This window comes from Homarus americanus, unplaced genomic scaffold (genome assembly GCF_018991925.1).
Source record: "Homarus americanus isolate GMGI-L3 unplaced genomic scaffold, GMGI_Hamer_2.0 scaffold31037, whole genome shotgun sequence".
NCBI lineage: Eukaryota > Metazoa > Arthropoda > Malacostraca > Decapoda > Nephropidae > Homarus > Homarus americanus.
In genome coordinates this window covers 2,420,731-2,442,772 of record NW_024722227.1, presented here as the reverse complement: position 1 = coordinate 2,442,772, position 22,042 = coordinate 2,420,731, and the positions used below count along the sequence as shown (strand labels likewise).

General features: G+C 36.7%; 1 protein-coding gene across 1 annotated transcript in view; it reads left to right on the top strand.

Annotated features, from left to right (window-relative positions):
- The window catches only part of LOC121862281 (fumarylacetoacetase-like), a 36,840-nt gene extending 15,014 nt beyond the window's left edge, over nt 1-21,826 (top strand). The window contains exons 5-8 of the mRNA XM_042360410.1: nt 5,800-6,050; nt 12,475-12,681; nt 17,055-17,203; nt 21,096-21,826. Of these exons, the coding sequence (XP_042216344.1) occupies nt 5,800-6,050; nt 12,475-12,681; nt 17,055-17,203; nt 21,096-21,293 (805 nt within the window). The 3' untranslated portion in view covers nt 21,294-21,826. The remainder of the gene's footprint in view (nt 1-5,799; nt 6,051-12,474; nt 12,682-17,054; nt 17,204-21,095) is intronic.
- Nucleotides 21,827-22,042: the final 216 nt, after the last annotated feature.

The window sequence follows — 22,042 nt, the reverse complement described above, 5'->3', positions numbered from 1 at the left end:
AAGTGATACAGGTGAGGGCCAATAATCTGCCCTCTGCCTCGGAACCAACCCCCCATCCCCGTGTGCCCAGCCATTTTTTCTACTAATGTAAGTGTTAAAAAACCTAATATTATTGACATTTCTCTTAATTATTAATTGTGTGTGCATACCATCATAAAATTAAAAAGTTATTTTTACTACAACGTAGGTATTGTGTCTGAAAAAGTGGAGTTTGGGGGTCGGCCCGGTCTCGATTTCAATTAATCCCATATGTTATGTTGTTCACTTTACGCGTTTCTCGCTTTCCGCGGTACCCTGTGGGTTGAATTAACCGCGTAAAGTGAGGGTTCACTGTACCGCGTATTTTCATTAAAATGTTACATCACAAGTATATTTTACCTTAACTGTGACTGAGTGAATATATTCTCAGAAATAAATATGGAAATGTAATATTTTTGATGAAATTACGTACATATTACAGTGGAAAATGGGATAAAATCATGATGAACACAATGACTTTTGCTTTCTTTCGTTGTTCAAAAGATTTTACAGTAATCGCTTTTCGAATGGTTTTCAGTTAAGAAAGGTGTTGTATTACAATAATATTCTATCCTAATTCACTTGAATAAATACTACGATACCATATTTCTGGATACTTTCATTAAAATCCATCAAAATCATTTTCCTTGTCATCGTCTTCAGCACGAAACAGCTCCTCCCAGTCTTCTCCTTGAACAGGGCTAGGGGGTACTTGTTTTTCGAATCGTTTTCAGTTAAAAAACTGTTACATCACATGTATATTTTACCTAAACTGTGCCTGAATGAATATATTCTCAGAAATAAATAGTAGTTTTGCTGAAACGTGATGTATATCAATGTAAAATAGGATAAAGTACCTGACGACAACAAAAGACTTTACCTAACCTTCCGATGTTCAAGAGATGTTACTCGTTTTTTTAATAGTTTTCGGTTAAAATACTATTATTTTACAATGATATTCTATTCATACTGTGCTTGATATAATACATTCACGGAAATGTAATATTTTTGCTGAAATGACGTACGTATTATAGTGGAAAGTGGGATAAAATCGTGACGAAAACAATGACATTTGCTTTCTTTCGTTCAAAAGATGTTACCATAATCGCTTTTCGAATGGTTTTCAGTTAAAAAACTGTTTGCATCACAAGTGAATTAGGATAGAATATTATTGTAATACAACAGTTTTTTAACTGAAAACCATTCGAAAAGCGATTACGGTAACATCTTTTGAACGAAAGAAAGCGAAAGTCATTGCTTTCGTCACGATTTTATCCCACTTTCCACTGTAATACGTACGTCATTTCAGCAAAAATATTACATTTCCATATTCTCAGAAATAAATACACGTACAGGGAGTTCTGCTATAACGCGTGTTTTGATAACGCGAATTTGCTCTAACGCGATTTATGAATTCGGAACAATATTTGTATAACGCGAACGCTTGTTTGCTATAACGCGATTTTTGCTTACTATTTCTCCAATTTTGTGGTATTAACTGTGAATATGGTAAAGAAGAATATCTCCAAAAGGCGCTCTGATGATAGAATTCCCGGTGATTATCGTAAAAGAAAGGATATAACACTTGAAGAGAAGCTCAATGTTATCAACCTCAAAATCACCCTTCTCCCCCATCAAGTTACATTCATATTTTTTCAAGGTAAAGTGTTAAATTTACTGTATGATTTCATTATTAGATATGAATGTAACATTTATTTAGACTGTGCTATCCTTTGTGTTAGGCTAAATACTAAATTTTTTCGATTTCGAGTAATCTGCACCTAACCCTATTTTCTCCATAAGCCCTGTTATTTCTATTACGCGATTTTCTATAACACGATATTTTACAAGAACACAATTATCGCGTTATAGCAGAACTACCTGTAGTAGTTTTGCTGAAACGTAATGTATTTCAATGTAAATTAGGATAAATTACATGAAAACAAAAGACCTACCTAACCTTCTGATGTTCAAGATATGTTACTCGTTTTTTTTAATAGTTTTCGGTTGAAATACTTTTGTATTAGTGATATTCTATTCATACTGTGCTTGATATAATACATTCACGGAAATGTAATATTTTTGCAACTACAATGCTGATGTCAATACAAGCGTGGTTACAGCGAGACTGACTGACTGAGGGAATGCGGGCGATGTGTGTGGTGTGCAGTGTGTGGTGTCGCGCGCGATTTGAATAATGTACAGTGGTTTATCGGTTAACGAACACAATCCGTTCCAGCAGGTTGTTCGTTAACCGAAAAATTCGTCAACCGAAACCATTGTTTCAATGGGTTTTGGGTAATTGGTTCCAGCTCACCGAAAATTGTCTAAATTCAACAAAAATGGTAGAAAAGTTCACTTACTTTGATGTGTGTATGTAGAAGGCTCCTGGATGATGATGATGATGATGGGAATTAGAATGGGGGTGGAGGAGATGGCAGAAGAGAAGGCATTGGGGTGGAAGAGAAGTCACCCCATGGCACCATTTCACCTATAAAATTTTAGTTCACTTGGTGTATTTCAAGATTATTTTCTTTAAATCAACACTGCACTGCATTATATATTGTCAATATGTAAAATATATTTCAAAATGACCAATAATTTGCTTGGAAACACAGAAAAAAAAGTGTTTAGTTGAAGAGAGTCTCAAGCAAGATGTTACCCCCAGTGAAAACAGAGAGAGACTAACGCCTGTTTGCTGTGTTAAGAGGCTGGATGCCGCGCATTAAACTAGTCACTTTACTTTCAATTATGTTCAATAATTGTTAAAATGACTAAAAAATTGAATATTAAACTTTTAAAATTATTGAATAGTATAAACTAATTGATATTTACTAAAATAGTAAGGAATTTAAGCCCTAGAACCGATTAATGTATTGGCGGACTAATACTAAAGCTGGTTGACCGGCCAGTGCAAGCGAAAACATGTTGAGGTTGGTTCGTAAGAAATTTGTTAACCGAATTTTTGTTCGTTAACCGAATTTAAGAATCTTTTGGGAGGCAGTTCGTTAACCGAAATTTCGTTAACCGAGGCGTTTGTTAACCGAGGGACCACTGCATATTCCTTTGAATGTATATTCCTCCAGCGGCAATCCTCGTATTTCCAAATCCGTGTAAGTTAAACCTGCGTATGTTAAGGGCCAACTGTACTGTAGTTTAGCACCACAATTCACTGTTCTGTACTGTACTGCATATTACCACTGTACAGAACAAAATATATAATTAATTCATTTTTTTTACCACTGTAATAGAAATGTAAACAATAAAAGTCAGACAACCATGGGCAAAGAGTAAGACACTTGTTTGTACAATGAGACACCACTTGTTATATCAAAACATTGTAATTTAGCTAAATTTTTTCCTAATTCGGCAGTCTTTATATGTAATGCACACTTGCACAACATATTAAACAACTTCTTCTTTCACTTGGATTGCACTAATGTTTGTGTGATATACAGTATTTACATTCATTTTATACTTGCTTAGTACTGCTGCAGTGTGTGGTACAGTATTGCTCAAAACAAGAAATGAGGCATAAAACAACATCACATTAAGTGCATTGGTACCTGATGTCTTTCCTCACTTTGGGCTGCAACACTTTTCTTGCACATAGGAAAGGGTTTCTGTGCTCATTTTTTGGTGGCTGTTGCTGGTATGATAGCTGGGAAATGGTGGGGCATATTGCCCCCTGCTTGCTGATGACTTCCAGATGTGGAGCAAGGCATTGTGTGTATTGTACCTTCAACAGTTGGAGCACAATTTCTGGAGAGAAATCTTCCAGCATTCACTTCTTGCCTGTTCTTCAGGTATAAAATGTGCATGTTGAAAATGGCCACATTGACAAAAATAGAAAAGTTTCGTAGGTCATCATTGTCTTTTTGTGCATGTTCTATAATTGACAGCATAGTTGATGGACAGTTTAATTCATTGCACACTGAGGCTTTTGGATGTTTGGCAAGTGTCAATGGGTCAATCTTCTCACCGACTTCAATTGTTGGTTTCTTGGTTCATGGATGATGGAGAGAAGAATCAAATTACCTATGCTCAACCTGCTACCTCATGGCAAGAACATTGTTTGCTGTTTTGTGTTCTGCACTACCTCACTATATCCAATTTCTCAACATTTACTCTCATATTATATGTGGAAAATTAAAAAAAAATTGATTATTCTTTATTCTTAAATTTCATTTGTTGATCATAATGGGCAATAAAGGTGTAGGCCTGTAAGAGAAATTGTGGAATTTGGAAGTAAAGAAAAGTATTGAGGTGCGGAGAATCCTGGCAACTCGACAAGGGAAGGTGAGTGGAGTGCCAACTGACTGGTGAAGTGGCATTTGTGCCGTGTAAACAAAGCAGATCTCATCAGGGGATTATATGTTTATTTTTTCTCAGAACATTTCTAATTGTAAATAATGGGAGTCCGTGTATTTGGTATTGCAGTACTAGGGTAATATAATTGTTATGGATGTTAGCTTAGCATCTCATACTGTTCACCATTTCTATTATCATCCAGTTTCTCTTAAGTACATCCATAGAATTAGTACAGTATTATACTGTACTGTACTGCACGTCTATCATTTATAATATAATAATTTATTTTTTTGGCTTAAAAGGGTGCAAGGTCTCTGGCCATATTTCTTAGCCTGTGATGAGGGCAGCAAACTTGGGAGGTAGCGAGGAGAGAGCTGCTGGGTGTGGGTGGGTGGGTGGGTATAGTGGTGGCAGGATCGGTAAACGAAGCCTTGCGTTTCCCTCACAACCACTTCATTTCTCCTCGCAACCGCCTCGTTTCACTCTCCGTCTCCCTATCACACCTTGCCTAACAGCATCACCTGACTAGGAGGAGGGTTGTGGAGGGATAGAGATAGCTGAAACAGGCTGATGTGTCTTGAGAAGTTTCCATTGGTCATATTTTAAATATATTAATCTTTCCGTGCCATTTCAGACGCTGCAGGGATTTTATATCTACGTTATAGACCACTCGCAGTAAGCCGCTCGGGGACCTAGATCTATGATTTTTACTAGTAATGGTTTAGAAATATGTTTTGTAGCATTTTGAGGCATTTTAAGACTTTGGGGAACTTTTTTTTTTTGGTAATATTGTATCATCTTTTATAATGGGGGAATCTGGGAAAATGTGCTTCGATTGATATAAAATCAATGTGTGAAAGGTGTTAAAGAATGGAACCTTTTTGTAAATCTGGGTCTGCTATTACAGTAATATATATTGACCTTGACAGTACTACAGTAGTTCTACCTGTGTACAGGAAGTGCACTTCAGGATTAATACAATATTAATACATTAAAGTATTGGGCTATAATTTTTGTATCAAGGACATTTTGATTTGATGAAAAATTTAATGAATTATATCATCCCCCTTTCACCAAAGAAATCTAGAATCATGGGTTTCATTCACCAAGATATCACTGTTCATAACATTTTTTTTTTTTTTTTTTATAGTAGGTGAAAGTCCAACTTAGTTTGAGACACTAAGGACAATCATCTTTGGTACTCAAACCATGCTAATATGCTTGTACTGTACATAAAGTTTTCCTATTTTTTATGAATGTGGACTACTCTCATACAAATGTAATAAACTTCTTTAAATCTGACATAGGAACTTAAGTTCTTATTACTTTTTAAATATCATTGGATCACTGTGTTGCTTCGACCAAGATGTGTATGTTGATGTTATATTTTCTATCATTTCTCTTATCATTTGAGTTGAATTTATGAATAAAATATCAGAATAATTAAATTTATCCATTTTGTGATTACAGGAAATATTTACCAGTTGGTTACCATGGTAGAGCTTCGAGTGTAGTCGTGTCTGGTACACCCATCCACCGGCCAAATGGCCAAACCCGTCCAAAGGATGACGAACCCCCTGTATTTGGGCCATGTCGACTGATGGATTTTGAACTTGAAATGGCCTTCTTTGTTGGCCCAGGGAACACAATGGGAGAGCCTATCAACATAAAGGATGCCCACAAGCACATATTTGGCATGGTTCTCATGAATGACTGGAGTGGTAAATATTGACAGCTTCTGTTGTTGTGTTTAATGAGAAGAGAGTACAGTGGTCCCTCGGTTAACGAACACAATTCGTTCCACAAAATCATTCGTTAACCGTATCTATTTTTTCAATGGGATATTGAGTAATTGGTTCCAACTCACAGAAAAAGTATACAGTGGTCCCTCGGTTAACGAACACAATTCGTTCCAGAAGGTCGTTCATTAACCGAAAATTTTGTTAAGGAAACCATTGTTTCAATGGGATTTTGGGTAATTGGTTCCAGCTCACAGAAAATTACATACAAACTAAAAATAAATGCAGTAAAGTACACTTACTTTGAGGTGTGCATGTAGAAGGCTCCTGGTTGATGATGATGATGATGGGAATTAGAAGTGGGGCTGGAGGAGAAGGGAGAAGGGAAGGCAGTGGGGTGGAAGAGAAGTCACCCCATGCTTCATGCTGCCATTTCACCCATAAAATTTTAAGTTCACTTGGTGTAATTCAAGATTATTTTCTTTAAATCAACACTGCACTGCACTATATATTGTCAATATGTAAAATAAATTTCAGAATGACCAATGATTGTACTGTAAAAACGTAAAAATAGTCTCGAGCAAGATGTTACCTCCACTGAGCAGACACACAAACTGACGCCATTCTGGGCGAGTCAAGTGGCTGTTTGGCGTGCTAAAAACTAGTTCCCTGTACTTCAATTATGTTTAATAATTGTAATGACTAAAATTTTTAATATAAGACTTGGAAAATTATTGAATAGTACAACCTTCTTGATATTTACTCAAATGGTAACGAATTTAAGCCCTAAAACCGATCACTATTGGCGGACTAATACTCCAGCTGGTGAGCAGGCGAAAACGTGTTGACACGATTTCGTAAGGATTTCGTTAACCGAATTTTTGTTCGTTAATCGAGTTGATGATTCTTATGAAAGGTAATTCTTTAACTGAAATTTCGTTAACTGAGGCGTTCGTTAACCGAGGGATCACTATACAGGTACACACAAAGTACTGTATACCAGTAATAGAATTCACAAAACATTAAATATAAACTAAATACAGTACTGTACTGTACAGTATACTGTATAATAATAAATAAAAAACAAGAAAATACTGTATTTTAACTTGCTTTGAGGTGTGTATGTTGTATTCCCGGCAGCTTTGTTTACATATCAAACAGCTGATTGTAGAGGCAGTCGATGATGACATGCCATATTCTTTACAGAGTGTATTGGTTCTAATGCCTTCTTTGTTTCATAATTTCTGCACTGTATATTATCAATATGTTAACTAAATTTGAGAATGACCAATAATTTTAATGTAAAAATGCAAAAATATTCAAGAGACCAACAATCTGGATGTTCACTCCACTGTAAACAAAGTTAAACTGAGATGCGTTGTAGGGTGATTCAATCAGCTGATTGACGCACAAAAACTGTTCCCTATACAGTACTGTATATATTATCAATACGTTAACTAAATTTCAGAATGACCAACTATTTTAATGTAAAAAATGCAGAAATATTCAAGAGACCAACTTTCTTGATATTTACTCCACTGGAAACGAATGTAAACATAGAACTGATTATTGTATTGACGGACTGGTCAATCAGTTGATCGGCTGATACGCACAACAAAACCTGTTTGTCGTAAGGATTTCGTTAATCGAAGTTTTGTTCGTTAATCGAACTGAAAATCCTTATGGGAGCTAATTCGTTAACTGAAATTTCGTTAATCGAACCATTCGTTAACCGAGGGACCACTGTAGTCATAAATATTGTTTTATTTAAACTTGATTCCTCTTCATTTCAACACAGAATAATGAGATTGTGACAATAGTGTCTGGCATTGTCTAGACGTTTGGTAGGTTTAGCTGTGTATCTGTAGATGTAAATACTTTAAGCATTAGAAGACCTTCACTGTTCTAGGTGAAATTGTGTTGAAACATTGTAAGAATATTCTAAATAAGGCTGTGGATGGGACTGCTATTCAGCATTGCCTTTTTATGAATTTTTTGGAGTAACTACTGACTAGAACATTAAAAAAAAAAGTGTTGTCAACAGAAATAGCATGTTTTTAGTGCTTGGGTTCAGGTACATAATTGAAATTAGCTTGGAAGTTATTGGTAGGATCTAATACAGATGCTTTTTCATCAAATTTGTATGTTTTCCTACTTAGATTGGTTATACTGTACACTGTACCCTCCTTAATTCGGATTGTTAGAATTTGAATTTCGGCTTCATTCGTATTCTTTAAAAAATGATCCTGAATACTGTCGAGAAGATTTTCCCTAATCCCCATCCTTCCTCAACTCAGGAGACAGGTCGTGTGGCTTGATTCCTATGTTCTAAGTCTTTCTCCCTTATTTTGTGCTGTTAGTTAGCTGAAGAGGGTTCTAGTTTCTGCACTGGGTTTTTACTTCATTTACCAGTGTGGCGATTACTCTTAGGGAATATCATCTATACAGGGGATCCCCTTACTCACAGAATTTGTAATTCAATTGTAAACAGAGGTATGATAGAACTGTTGCAGTAAGAGAAGTTTTTCATGTCTCACTTGGTCCCAGTCCCCAAGAAAAGCACCGACAAATTGAGGTGGATTTTAGATCTTTCCGTACTGAACAAGTTCATTACCAAAACAAGCATCAAGATGCTCACTTATGATCTGAGGCATCTACTTCTGCCCAATGATTGGATCTCAAAAGTGGATCTCAAAGATGCCTATTATCATGTGCCTGTTGCTCCCAGATACAGAAAGTTTCTAGTGTTTGCAGTGGGGGATGTAAGTTATCAACTAACAGTGATGCCATTCGGACTAATAATTGCACCAAAAGTGTTTACAAAACTGGCGAACGTCCCCAGGGAGATCATTGCGAAGGAGGGCATAAGAAATTTTGCTTATCTAGACGATTGGCTGATAGTGGGGAAACTCTTTCGAAGATTGTCAAAGGGCGGCCCAACATACACTCGTACTAATTCAAAACCTAGGATTAAAGATAAACTGGGTCAAATCAAATCTCATACCATGTCAGAAATTGGATTGGTTAGGTCTCCATTGGGACACCAATAAGAAGTCAGTCAGTCTACCAGAAGCAAAGGAAACAGATGTGATAAACCAAGTAGAAGCCTTTTGTGTAAAGCAAGGGGTTTCTTGGCATGATTGGGAAAAACTACTGGGTCTGTTGAATTTTGCCACCATAGTAGTTCCTTTGGGCAGGGTAAGGAAGAAGCAACTAACTCATCTGGGGTCAAAGTTGCTTCACAGAAACAAAAATATTGCTTCTCTCCCTATTCAGATAAGATTCGTCTGTCATGGTGGACAAATTTGGACAATCTAATCGGTTTATCTCCCAGGGCTCCCCCTCAAACAGACTTGGTTGTTTGTACAGAAGCGTTTGAGATAGGATGAGAATACCATTCCTCAAAAGGAGAGTTCCGTCAAGGGAAGTTGAGCAACTCCCTTTGAGACAAACGCATAAACATAACAGGGGTACAAAACAATTGGGCAGATGTGTTGTCCTGTCTCAGGCCAGTATCGACGGAAACAGAATGGTCCCTAAAGATATCGAAGCTCAAGAGTCTGGTGAGGAGGTTTGGGACTCCACAAATCGATCTGTTTGCCTCGCAAAACAATTGCAAGGTGCCAACTTGTGCATCTCTGGAACGATCGAGGCTTTTAGGAAATGCTCTACTCATAGATTCAAACCGTTGGAATTCAATCTATCTGTTGCCACATGTGAAAATGTTGCCCAAAGTGGTTCAAAAACTCGGATCCTTCCAGGGAAAGGTCCTCTTAATTGCACCATATTGGATCCTACATCTGTGGTGTCTGGATCTGTTGGACTGGTGCCCGCATCCACTACAATTGCAACAAGGATGTCTAGACCAGGTACTGCACCCTCAGTTTGAGATATCCTAGGCACTTCACGCTTGGAGTTTCTCAAAAGATGTTTAAATAGATTGTTGGGTAATTCCAATATAGTTAACCAAGTGATAGCAGGTCATAGACCCCAAACTTCTATGCAATATGAGCAAGCTTAAAAACTTTTTCAATAATTTATCAGGTTAACAACTTCAATCACATTGTCGGAAACAGTGGTGTTAGAATTTTTAGATTTTCTGTTCAGAGTTAAAGGCCTTCAGGGATCGACAATTGCATCTTATGTCATCATTGGTTGACCCTCTGGCGTGGGGTTTTAATATTACTTTGAACCCAAGAATTTATCAAATGCTCTGATCGTCCTTTTTCATTCAGAGACCCCCCTCGGCCTAAGAGAATCCCACCTTGGTCTCTAGATAAAGTTCCTAAATTTCTTATGGGGCCTAATTACAATATAAATCTGAACCGGGATAGATTGCTTCAGAAGGCAGCCTTCCTTCTAGCAATAGCAACAGGAATGAGAATCGGTGAGCCGATTTCAATTTCCAATAATCCATCATTATTGGTATTTTCTGAGGAAGATGTCACCCTTTTTCCTATGGAGATTCTAAGAAAAAATGAAATGGAGGATTTTCAAGCTCAACCAATCAGGATAAAACTGCTAATGGATGAGACAAGGGTTCCTCATATATTGTGCCCAGTTAAGTTTCTTCAAGATTGGTCAACCAGATTCCCTAATTGAGACCCCTGTATATTCCCATCACAAGATGGTAAGAAATTGCCTCCTAGTCAAATGACAAAATATTTTTGCAGTTATTGAGTCAAGCAGACCCTGGAAAAAAAAAAGGCACATGACACCAGAAAATATGCAGGGTCTGTGGTCTTTCTGTGGCATATGAGCCTCAGTCAGATCAAAGAAATGGGCTTTTGGAAATCTTCAAAAACCTTTTAAAACGGCTATCTTCATCTGTCTCTGAAAGATGCTTCACATGTGGTGGTACTGGGATCCCCTCCCCCAACTAGTCAATCTCCACAACCAGGACCACCTTCTTCCTCATCAGAATAAAGTGAGTAACCTAATTGGGATATGTAAATTAACATTTTACCTTCCGGTAAATGTTCCTAATACAGTGGCCCCTCGGTTAACGAACTCAATCCGTTCCAGAAGGTCGTTCGTTAACCGAAACGTTCGTTAACCGAAACCATTGTTTCAATGGGTTTTTGGGTAATTGGTTCCAGCTCACCGAAAATTTCCTAAATTCAACAAAAATGGTAGAAAAGTTCACTTACTTTGAGGTGTGTATGTAGAAGGCTCCTGGATGATGATGATGATGATGGGATTTAGAATGGGGGTGGAGGAGAAGGAAGAAGAGAAGGCATTGGGGTGGAAGAGAAGTCACCCCATGGTGCCATTTCACCCATAAAATTTTAGCTCTCTGGTTTAATTCAAGATTATTTTCTTTAAATCAACGCTGCACTGCATTATATATTGTCAATATATAAAATATATTTCAAAATGACCAATAATTTGCTTGGAAACACAGAAAAAAAGCGTTTAGTTGAAGAGAGTCTCAAGCAAGATGTTACCTCCAGTGAAAACAGAGAGAGACTGACGCCTGTTTGCTGTGTTAAGAGGCTGGATGCCGCGCATTAAACTAGTCACTTTACCTTCAATTTTGTTCAATAATTGTTAAAATGACTAAAAAATTGAATATTAAACTTTTAAAATTATTGAATAGTATAAACTTCTTGATATTTACAAAAATAGTAAGGAATTTAAGCCCTAGAACCGATTAATGTATTGGCGGACTGATACTAAACCTGGTTGCCCGGTCAGTGCAAGCGAAAACATGTTGAGGTCGGTTCGTAAGAAGTTCGTTAAGCGAATTTTTTTTCGTTAACCGAATTGAAGATCCTTATGGAAGGCAGTTCGTTAATCGAAATTACGTTAACCGAGGTGTTCGTTAAACGAGGGGTCACTGTATTGGAAAATATTCCCAAAAGTTTATAATTATAATCTGGACCTAAGCTAGTGGAGCCTTATACGCAATGTTGCCTTCCTCTCCACCTCCTGCTCGGGTAATCAAAGCCAGACGTCGCATTCTGGATTGAACGAAAAGCCGTTTTTTTCTAAAATCAGTTTTTGTGATATAGTCCAGAATGCGATGTCGAAATCTCACCCCTCGAGAGTTGACATTTGTTTACTGCTCGCTCTAGGGCAAGAGATGATGGTAGCAATGCGTGTGATGGAGGGTGTGGGAGGGGGGTGTTGAAAATTGCAATTAAATGCCAGGTAGCGACGTGTCCTAATACGTACTGTATTACGTATTTAATTAATTATTAGATGTTTTAATTGCCTGTATGTTGGCCTGGCGAGTTAATGCTAGGCATTTACATACCTTGGTATGAAGCAAGACGTTGCATTCTGGACTACTATATCACAAAACTGGTTTTTAGAATGTTTTTTATTACATTTTTTAACTCTTAACTAACATGTACGTAGCTCTTTTATTCATTATTATTTTAATGTGGTAATCTTTCTGTAGCACGAGACATCCAGAAATGGGAATACGTTCCTCTTGGTCCATTCTTGGCAAAGAACATGGGAACAACAATTTCTCCATGGGTGGTGACCATGGAGGCACTGGCACCTTTTACAGTAGACAACTATGTTCAAGATCCTCAACCCTTCCCATATCTTAAACATGAAGATAAATATACCTATGACATCAAACTTGAAGTGGGAATTAAAGGTGAGTGTTTCATATAGTAAAACCTTGAGAATGTGACATTGTTGGGATCATTTCTAAGTTGAAGTATATATTGTATATTATGGTTCAGTTTGGTAGTATACAGCTGTTGAGCAGTATTCATAAAAAAAACAGAGTTCAGTATAGATTCATAAAAATACACCTTGCCAGAACAATTTAGGAGTAAAATACAGTAGGATCTCGGAGTACGTTCTTGGGATCCCGCATAAGTGTGAATTCGGGTCCTCCCTGTACTATATATACATATACTGTACCCCTATTTTATGCTAGGGTAACCGATTGCAACTTCAGAGTTTGATATGCCACTTCTTAGTAAATCCACTGTACAAAGTATTTTGACTTTTTCTACAAAGGTTCTCACAGTACTGCATGGGCTTTCTTTTTCTCACTCAAGCCACCACAAGCACTGCCACTAATTTTCCTATTAAGGGCCATAATTGCGGTAAAATTCACCAGTAAAGAAAAACTTCACGAACTTGAATGCCTGGGAGATGTTCACGGAACCAGTGCAAGAGAGGGAGAAGGACACCTTGGCAATAATTTAACATGCAGTAACATACAAACACCTTAAATGCACAAACGAACACAAATATTAAACCTAAGGTATCTTATGAACAATACCAATTTATGTCAGCTGTTGTATGTGTTTCATTATTCATTGGATAACAAGGTATATGAATGGTTTTTAGGCTTCGAAAACCTCTCTCATGATAGAACAGCAAAAGCACTTTACACATTTGTTAAAAGTCTTCTGCAAATATATAATTGTGAAAGCAAAATAGTTGCTCAGACTTATGAGAGTACTACTCTCATGACTGGAGAGTTGAATGACCTGCATCAAGAGTCAAAGAAAAATATTCAACTGCTTTATTCATACACTGCTTTGCCCACAGATTAAATTTAGTTTTATCACATCACAAGATACAACAAAAATAAGTAAAAGCAAAGTATTTTTCAAGACTTTGGAATTTCAGCCTTTTTCAGTAGAGCTATAAAGAGAACACATGCTCTAAATCAAGAAATGACCATGAGAAAAACTTATGCAACTGTCACCTACCTGTTGGAATTATATAGTACAGTACTTCAAAACAGTTGACCCTGTTTGAGTGTAAAAAATCCCTTGTTGCTTTATTCGAAAAAAGAGAGATCCTGAATACGAATGATGACTAATTTATATTTTTGCTTTCTCTTAATTCTTTTTACCTCATTTTTCCCATTGTCGGATCCACTATTCAACATACTGCAGGCAAGAATTCATGATGTTGGGTACCGTGTCAAAAGGGTGAAAAAATTTTGTCTGGCTTTAGAACAGAAAAGAGAAGTTTGAGAACAATGGAAAACAACAAGCTGTGATTACATAAATGAAAATGAACCCAAATTTAAGAGACAATGAAAATGTTATGTGAAAACTTCATTCTTACGACTTTTCGCAGAATTACACTCCATCTTTCTGTAGGTTTAGAAAATTTCCAGAGCTTGCTTTTCAGTACCCGAAGTGTAACTATAACAATTTCTTTGATTCTTTGTTACTGAAATCACAACTTGGAATTGTTTACATGTTGGAAGAATTGAAGGATAAAACTATAAAAAAAATTCTTTTATAAAGATGAATAAGTTGGAAAAGACTTACTGAGAAAGTGCTAGTCTTTGTGAATTAATTTTAACGGTGCCAGCAACGACTGCATCTTCTCTGCTTTGAAATGAATTACATACCTGAAGGTCAAGAAAGATTACAAGGCATGGCCCTTCTATCAATTGAAAAAGAATTATTGCAGCATCTTCAGAGCAAGCTAGAATTTTATGGCTAAGTTATTGATCATTTTGCTCGAAAGCCAAGAATAATTCCATTGAACTACAGCAAAACCCCCCCTAATTTGAAAAACAGAACTAACTCCTAATTCGTTATGTTTAGTAAAATTTTGAAATGCTATGAGACATTATGAAATACAGTATTACGACATACAGCTGCTCCTCGACTTACGACCTACTTGACTTACGACCACTAGGACATACGACCGCCCCAGTCATACCAAAATTTTTTCAAATTACGTATTTTTGAGTCCCGACGTTAGTGATTGTGCTGTGTATTGACAAAATTTTCGTTTGTAATTCCATTTAAAATGGCTGGCATGCTTAAAAGTGAGAGATTTGTGGTACTGAGAAGAAAAAGATACACCCATTTTAGATTTTCTATGTATTATCTTCGCATTTTCGACTTACGACCTGAATTTGAGTACCTAACCCCATCGTAAGTCGAGGAGTGACTATATATTCGTGTAGTCTGTATTACAATTTTTTTTAATATTTGGTAAAATTTGGGATTATGAGAGCCATTTATAAATATACATGATGCACATGTCCCCATGGGATTTGGATGCTTGCCTCGGTGTAAACAAGTATACTGTACCAGACAGCATGTTGGTCACTGTCAGTTCATGTTGGTCATTTGTGGAGTGTATATCTATGGTGTACCACGCAAGCTTTTTACCACTTGTTTTTCCATTATTGCTCAGTGTTTGAGCCATTATATCTGATAACCCTGGACCAGACAGGTAAATTTGGTAGAGAGGAGTTTAAATTTTGATTGGGACAGATAACAGAAAAGTACCGTTCCTTTCTTAACTCAGGAGGTGTCCCTCTTTTGTAAATTATCATTATTGGTAGGGGCTAGAGCCGCTATTGTTTTGAATTATGGTGTTTTACTGTTTTAAATGATAAGTTAACCCACTCGTGTATCGTGACGCAAATCACGTCAAATCATTAGGTAGTACTATTTGCATCAGCGATGTGAATTTTATCATCAAGCTTAAGAAAATTTGCCTTCCTAAGTTTTTCCTAGATAATTGTCAAATTTTCATACATCATAAATGACTGCATGATCTTGCGAGGGAATCTTCCAGAAAGTACCTAAATGTGGGTGGAGTTCCACCGTTCATCAATTTCTTCCTGTCAGCCTTGCTGGTAGGTCACATTTGTCCTTTATTTCATCTTCCCCACGGTTAGTCTTATCAAAATTCCAAAGCCACTGTTGGAAAACTCATAAAATTCCACTTCTACACAGTAACTAGGGTGGATGTTTGAGAAAATATGAGATGTGATGTTGGGAACAAAATTATTTTTGTTTCTCTATTCGAAGTGAAAAAATATACAATACCCGGTAGTCTTATTCTCATTTTATTCATTATTTTCTGTGTACATTATGGCCAAAACAATAATGAAGTCATTGATGTATAAATCATGCAAAAAAAAGTTATTTTTGGAATAAATTGGTCGCAGAACAAAGGCGAACAAACCTCACGTGAGTGGTCACATACTACTTTTGTTATGGTTAGAAACTTAGAATTATTGTGTGCGTGAGAGGGTTAAGTAATATTTTGTTACTTCATATTTTATTTGTTAAATGAATCGATAAAAACAAATTTATTATTATTCTTATTTCAGTTTAACAAAAAGATTAACACTTACCACATGGGTGAAAAGCCGGGAGTTGCCCTCATGTACAGGGTCCATTGCCAGTTTGTGATTCAGTGTTGCCCTCCTGTTGAAGGTTTATGTTTATTTGTAATTGGGTACGATTTTCACCAAAAACATACAATTATTTATTATTTTATGTTATGAGCATGCAGCTTAACATTCTTTCATTACACTATGTCCATTTCAATTTGTTGTGATGAATATTGACTCCTAAATTAATGAGAGGAAAATGTCATTACAAGTGCAGTACCCTGTATCTATAATAAAGTGTACTTTTACGCAGAAAACGTACATTTATTTAGTAATATTTTAAGATTGAGCATACAGCATAATAATAAGTTCATTACACTGTACTATGTGCATTTCACCTTAAGCTGTATGTGGTCCTGGTGTGTAATAGATTATTGCATAATTACATATTTGACAGGTAAATGTTTCATTTTGGACTCCTTTTGATTCTAAGGAATGGTCAAGTGTGGCAGGACCTTGGAGTGTTTTGTGATACAAGGACAGTGTTTTGCCTTTCTGGTGTTAGTTAGAGGTGTCACTTTCAGAATGACTGTATTTAGGAGGAGGATAAACAGCTCAGATATTATTTCATTGCTTTAGAAAATTTAGTGCCCTCGCTTCCTGTGTACTTCCTTTGTCTGTCAGGGAAAAACCCCTTTGTTTAAAAACAACCCTTTATAAGGCTCTAGTTGCAGAGCTATTGGAGAATTACTGGTAATTAAGATAAGTTGCAGCCACTCTGTCAAGGTCTTCTTACCCCTACCCCAACAACTTATTGAGTACATACACCTGGGCCAAGCAGTCATGGACTTGGTCAAATAGCAGGGTTTCAAAATCAATCCTTCTACAAGTATATTAATACTCTTTTGTAGCGGATGGTAGTGATCATGTAGGAACTGTGTGTCAAAGCAACTTTCGCAACATGTACTGGACAATGAAGCAGCAACTGGCTCACCACACCATCACAGGCTGTAACACTCGCCCTGGAGATCTGTTGGCTTCTGGCACCATATCAGGACCGGTTAGTACACATAGCATATGATTTGGTCTTTCCTTTTAAATTTTTTTATTATATTCTACTTTATTCAGTTTTAATAGGGTTACTCATTACTGTGTTACCAGAATAACTCCCATTCCCGGAGTTTTCCAGGTACAGTATCAGAAAATTTTTATCAGAATTTCCGCAAAATGCGCCTGATTTTCATCTCTCAAACCCGGAAAAAACTCCATCCCCGAAATTTTCCAGAATTCTCTGGGTACTGGGAACTTTTTTCCAAGAAAATTTCAATTAACATAAGAACATAAGAATGGAGGAAACTGCAGCGGGCCTATTGGCCCATACTGGGCAGTCCCATTTACACCCAGCCCCTATTGCTCATATATCCATCCAACCTATGTTTGAAGCTATCCAGCGTATTCGAGTTAATGATGATATTTGGTAACTTGTTCCATTCGTCCACTACTCTTTTTCCAAACCAATGTTTACCTACTTCGCGCCAAAATCTAAATTTGTTTAATTTAAAATCAATGTTACGAGTTTGCTCCTGGTTGGATAGTTTGAGTACCTTTGTAATGTCCCCTTTGTTTAGCCCTGACTTCCATTTATACACCTCGATCATGTGTCGCCCCTCATTCTACGTCTCTCGAGGGAGTGCAAATTAAGATGCTTTAACCTGTCTCTGTACTCAAGGTTCCTAATGCCCGGGATTAGTCTTGTCATTCTCCTCTGAATGCTTTCCAAGGATTCTATATCCATTCTGTAATACGGTGAACAGAATTGAACTGCGTAATCCAAGTGAAGTCTCACAAGCGCAAGGTATAGTTTTGAGATGACCTCGCTAGTCTTGTAACTAACACTCCTTTGTATGAACCCAAATACTTTAGTAGCTTTGTTTCGAGCAAATACACGTTGTTTACTTGGCTGAAGATTCCTACTTATCATAACTCCTAAATCTTACTTGCAGTCGGATTTCTCAATAACATAGTTGTTCATTTGGTATTTGGTTTCCCTATTTACATCTCCTATACTGAGTACTTTACATTTGTCCACATTGAATTTCATCTGCCATTTTTCAAACCATTTGAAAAATTTGTTTAGATCTTCCTGTAGTTTTGTGGAGTCCTCGTCAGATTTAATTACACGTCCAATTTTAGTGTCATCAGTAAATTTACTTATGTTGCTGCCTACGCCGATATCTATGTCGTTTATGTATATAATAAATAATAATGGTCCAAGTACTGAGCCTTGCGGAACTCCACTAGTGATGTTGCTCCAATGAGATTTAGTGCCGTTAATGCTCACTCGCTGTTTTCTGTCCTGTAACCACCCCCTAATCCATTTTAGAATATCACCTTTAATGCCATGAGTCTCCACTTTTCTTATTAGTCTTTCGTGGGGGACTCTGTCGAAGGCTTTGCTAAAGTCGAGATATACCACATCATAATTGTGCCCCTCGTCCACTGATTCGAAAACTGATGAAAAGAATGTTAATAGATTAGTTAGACATGAACGCCTGCTTGTGAAGCTATGTTGGGAATCATTGATCAACTTGTGCTTCTCCAGGTGAATCTCCCTTCTTGATAATCGGTATTACATTCGCTATTCTCCAGGATTCTGTACTACACCTGCTTTTAAGGACATGTTAAACAACTTTGCTAAGGGCATACTAAGCTCTTCCTTACATTCCTTTAATACTCTGGCAAATATCTCATCGGGACCTGGTGACTTATTAGGCTTTAGTTTGTCTATTTGCTTACTAACACCGTTACTAGTCACTACGATCTTGCTTAATTTATTTTCTTCACTATCTCTGTATAGAGTCAGCTTCGGGTATCATGTTTAAATTTTCGGTGGTGAAAACTGTTGAAAAATATTTATTCAGATTATTGCTCATTTCTCCGTCGTTATCAGTTAGCTCGCCGGTATCCGACTGTATTGGTCCAATCTTTTCTCGTGTTTTAGTTTGATACATTTGATAGAATCCCTTGGGGTTTGACTTAGCCTCCCTTGCTATCTTCAGCTCATTATTCCTCTTGGCTTTTCTTATCTTGGTCTTAACCTTACCGGCCAATACCTTATTGTAAACTCAGGTAAACTTCACCACGATTTATTCTCCTACCTACAATATATCCTTCCTTTGTCCAATAATGTTCTTTAAATAATTATTTATCCATTTAGGGTCATTGTTGTTTGATATGAGTTTTTTGTATGGTATGTTCTGCCTTTGTGCATTAAGTAACTCATTATTTAAATTGTCATGGAACTTGGCAACCTCAGATCTCGTTATCAGGTCGGTTTCAACCGTCAAGTTCATGGGTGGGGTGAGGTCGGTGTAGTTCACCCCCAAGCGTGATACCCCTTCTCTCAATTGCCTCTTCAAACTATCAAAGTTTGCCCTTCTGAAATCTGGGACTTTAGTGGAATTTTCCTTACGGTTGTCCTGAAATTCTGACTGGAATCTAATTTCTTTGTGAGCGCTGTTTGCAAGTTTGTTCCCTACCTCGACATTACTAATGAGGTTTTCTCTGTTTGACAGAACTAAATCGAGTATATTATTACCCCGGGTGGGTTCGGTTATATGTTGACTTAGGAAACAGTCCTGGGTCGTTTCAAGAAAATTCTGGGTATCTGAGAGTTCCGGTTAAGAAGGATAGCCGGATTTAAAATTTTGTAAGGGGGCACATTTTCTGGAAAATTCCGAGAAAATTTTCCCATTACCTGTACCTGGAAAATTCCGGAGTTGAGGGATCCTTTTCCGGGTTTGAGAGATAAAAACCAGGTGCATTTTCCGGAAATAACGAGAATTTTTTTCCGGTACCTGGAAAATTCTGGGGATGGGAAATATTTTAATATGTTACCAAGAGATGATATAATGCGCAATTTCTTGAACTTCCAAGAATATTTTTCCGCAACCCAGAAAATTCCGGGGATGAGGGATTTTTTCCAGCTTTGAGAGAGTTGCCTTTTTACCCGGAAATCTCTCATTCCTGGAAATGCTCTGCACCAATTGTTCCAGATAACGGATATATCACTGTACAGGTACATGTAAAACTTGAATGGTTTACATTGGCATTAAATATTAACTTTACTTTCAAGCAACTTTTTAAAGTATATTTTTAGTTATAAATAAAATATTTGAATAATTTACCAGCACCCGAGTGTAAACTTCGTTCGCTTGTTGCAGTATACTGCCAACACAGTGTACAGTACTTTCATTAATAATATAAAGTACTGTTTATTGAATGTTCTAAATTGGCAATCCAATATTTACTTTACCTTTGAGCATCATTTATTTTGTATTGTTTTAGGTGAAATAGATAACCATTTTTAATTGTGTACCGATAGTTCTTGTGCTTGTTGCCGTATACTGCAACTACATCGTACTGCCATATATTGTTAATACAATGAACAACATCCTTTGCTTATCATGTACAATAATTATGAAGTTTGAATTTTTTTTATACTTGTCAATATATTTAATAATAAACTATCGGCATTAGTAAATTGGCATTACTCGCCTACAGTGTACCTTAAATATTTTTAGTCTTGCAGGAACCGTATTATTGTGATTAATTTGAGGCATGCTAGGCTCAGTACGATATTTGCTCTTATATGCTTGATTTGTTTACATCATATTTGTTGTAAGCGTTTATAAAATTCCATGGCAATATACAGAATTTTGTATTACGGGGGTACAAGTTTTCAAGAATGCAACCCTAACATAATTGGAAGAATGGCCTGTATTTGCCAATTAGTGTCTTTTTTATATTACACAAAAAATTCAAATTTTGCTTGCAAGAACATGATAATTTAGGTTTGAGTTTTTTAATCTTCAAAACTGCATATGCTCTCATGTGTTGCACAGCATTACTACAGGTATAACTCATTTCTTAAATTTTTCTGGCCTTGACAGACTGAAGATTCATATGGGTCAATGTTGGAACTGTCATGGCGTGGGAGTAAAACAGTTGACATTGGCAATGGAGCCACTCGTAAGTTCCTTCAAGATGGAGATGAAGTGGTAATAACTGGCTATTGTCGAGGTGATGATTTCAGGGTTGGTTTTGGCCAGTGTACTGGCAAGGTTCTTCCTGCTCTCTCTTTGAAATAAAAGTCCAAGCCTTGGGATACTTCAGTTGTTAAAAGTTCTCTATTGCTTGTGGCTATTTAGATTCCTGGTCCAAATATTAGTGGTTTGGGTAGATGTGTATTACAAATCTTAGAACTATTGCATTCCTAGATTAATTATCCATTAAACTGTTAGATAATTCTTGCTTTGTTTAAGTTACTGAGTACCCACTAAACTGCTGATTTAAATGTCAGTAGTGAAATGGGAACTTGCAGTTTAAGTTTGTCAGTAGGAAGAGGATTACTCAACTATTCATTTGCATAAACCAGTCTTGAGGTTTTCAGTTCAAACCAAATTTAACCCTGATTATTATATTAGTTATATTATTTTCAAGAAATAGTGATATTCATATGTCCTATAAAAAACCCAACCTGAAATTGCTCTTATGGTTTCTGATGTTGTGAATCCGATGTATGGTTTTTAAATTAATACTTATTTTTAGAGAATACAGGTGACAGTTCTGTGCATAGATGCTGTTCATTTAATAATTTCAAATAAATATAACATAAAAATAAGGACTCCTTTATTAACCAGTGCAGGTGAGTTCTAATTAATGTTGATGCTGTGTTTATTGTACAGTACTGTATTATAAAAAGTAGCTCCTTTTTTATACTGGATTTTCTTGTGAAATGTAGTTAATAGGATATAGTATACAGTAGTACCCCGATTTACGCGGTCAATTGAACCCACAGGGTACCGCGGAAAGTGAAAACTGCCTAAAGTGAACAACA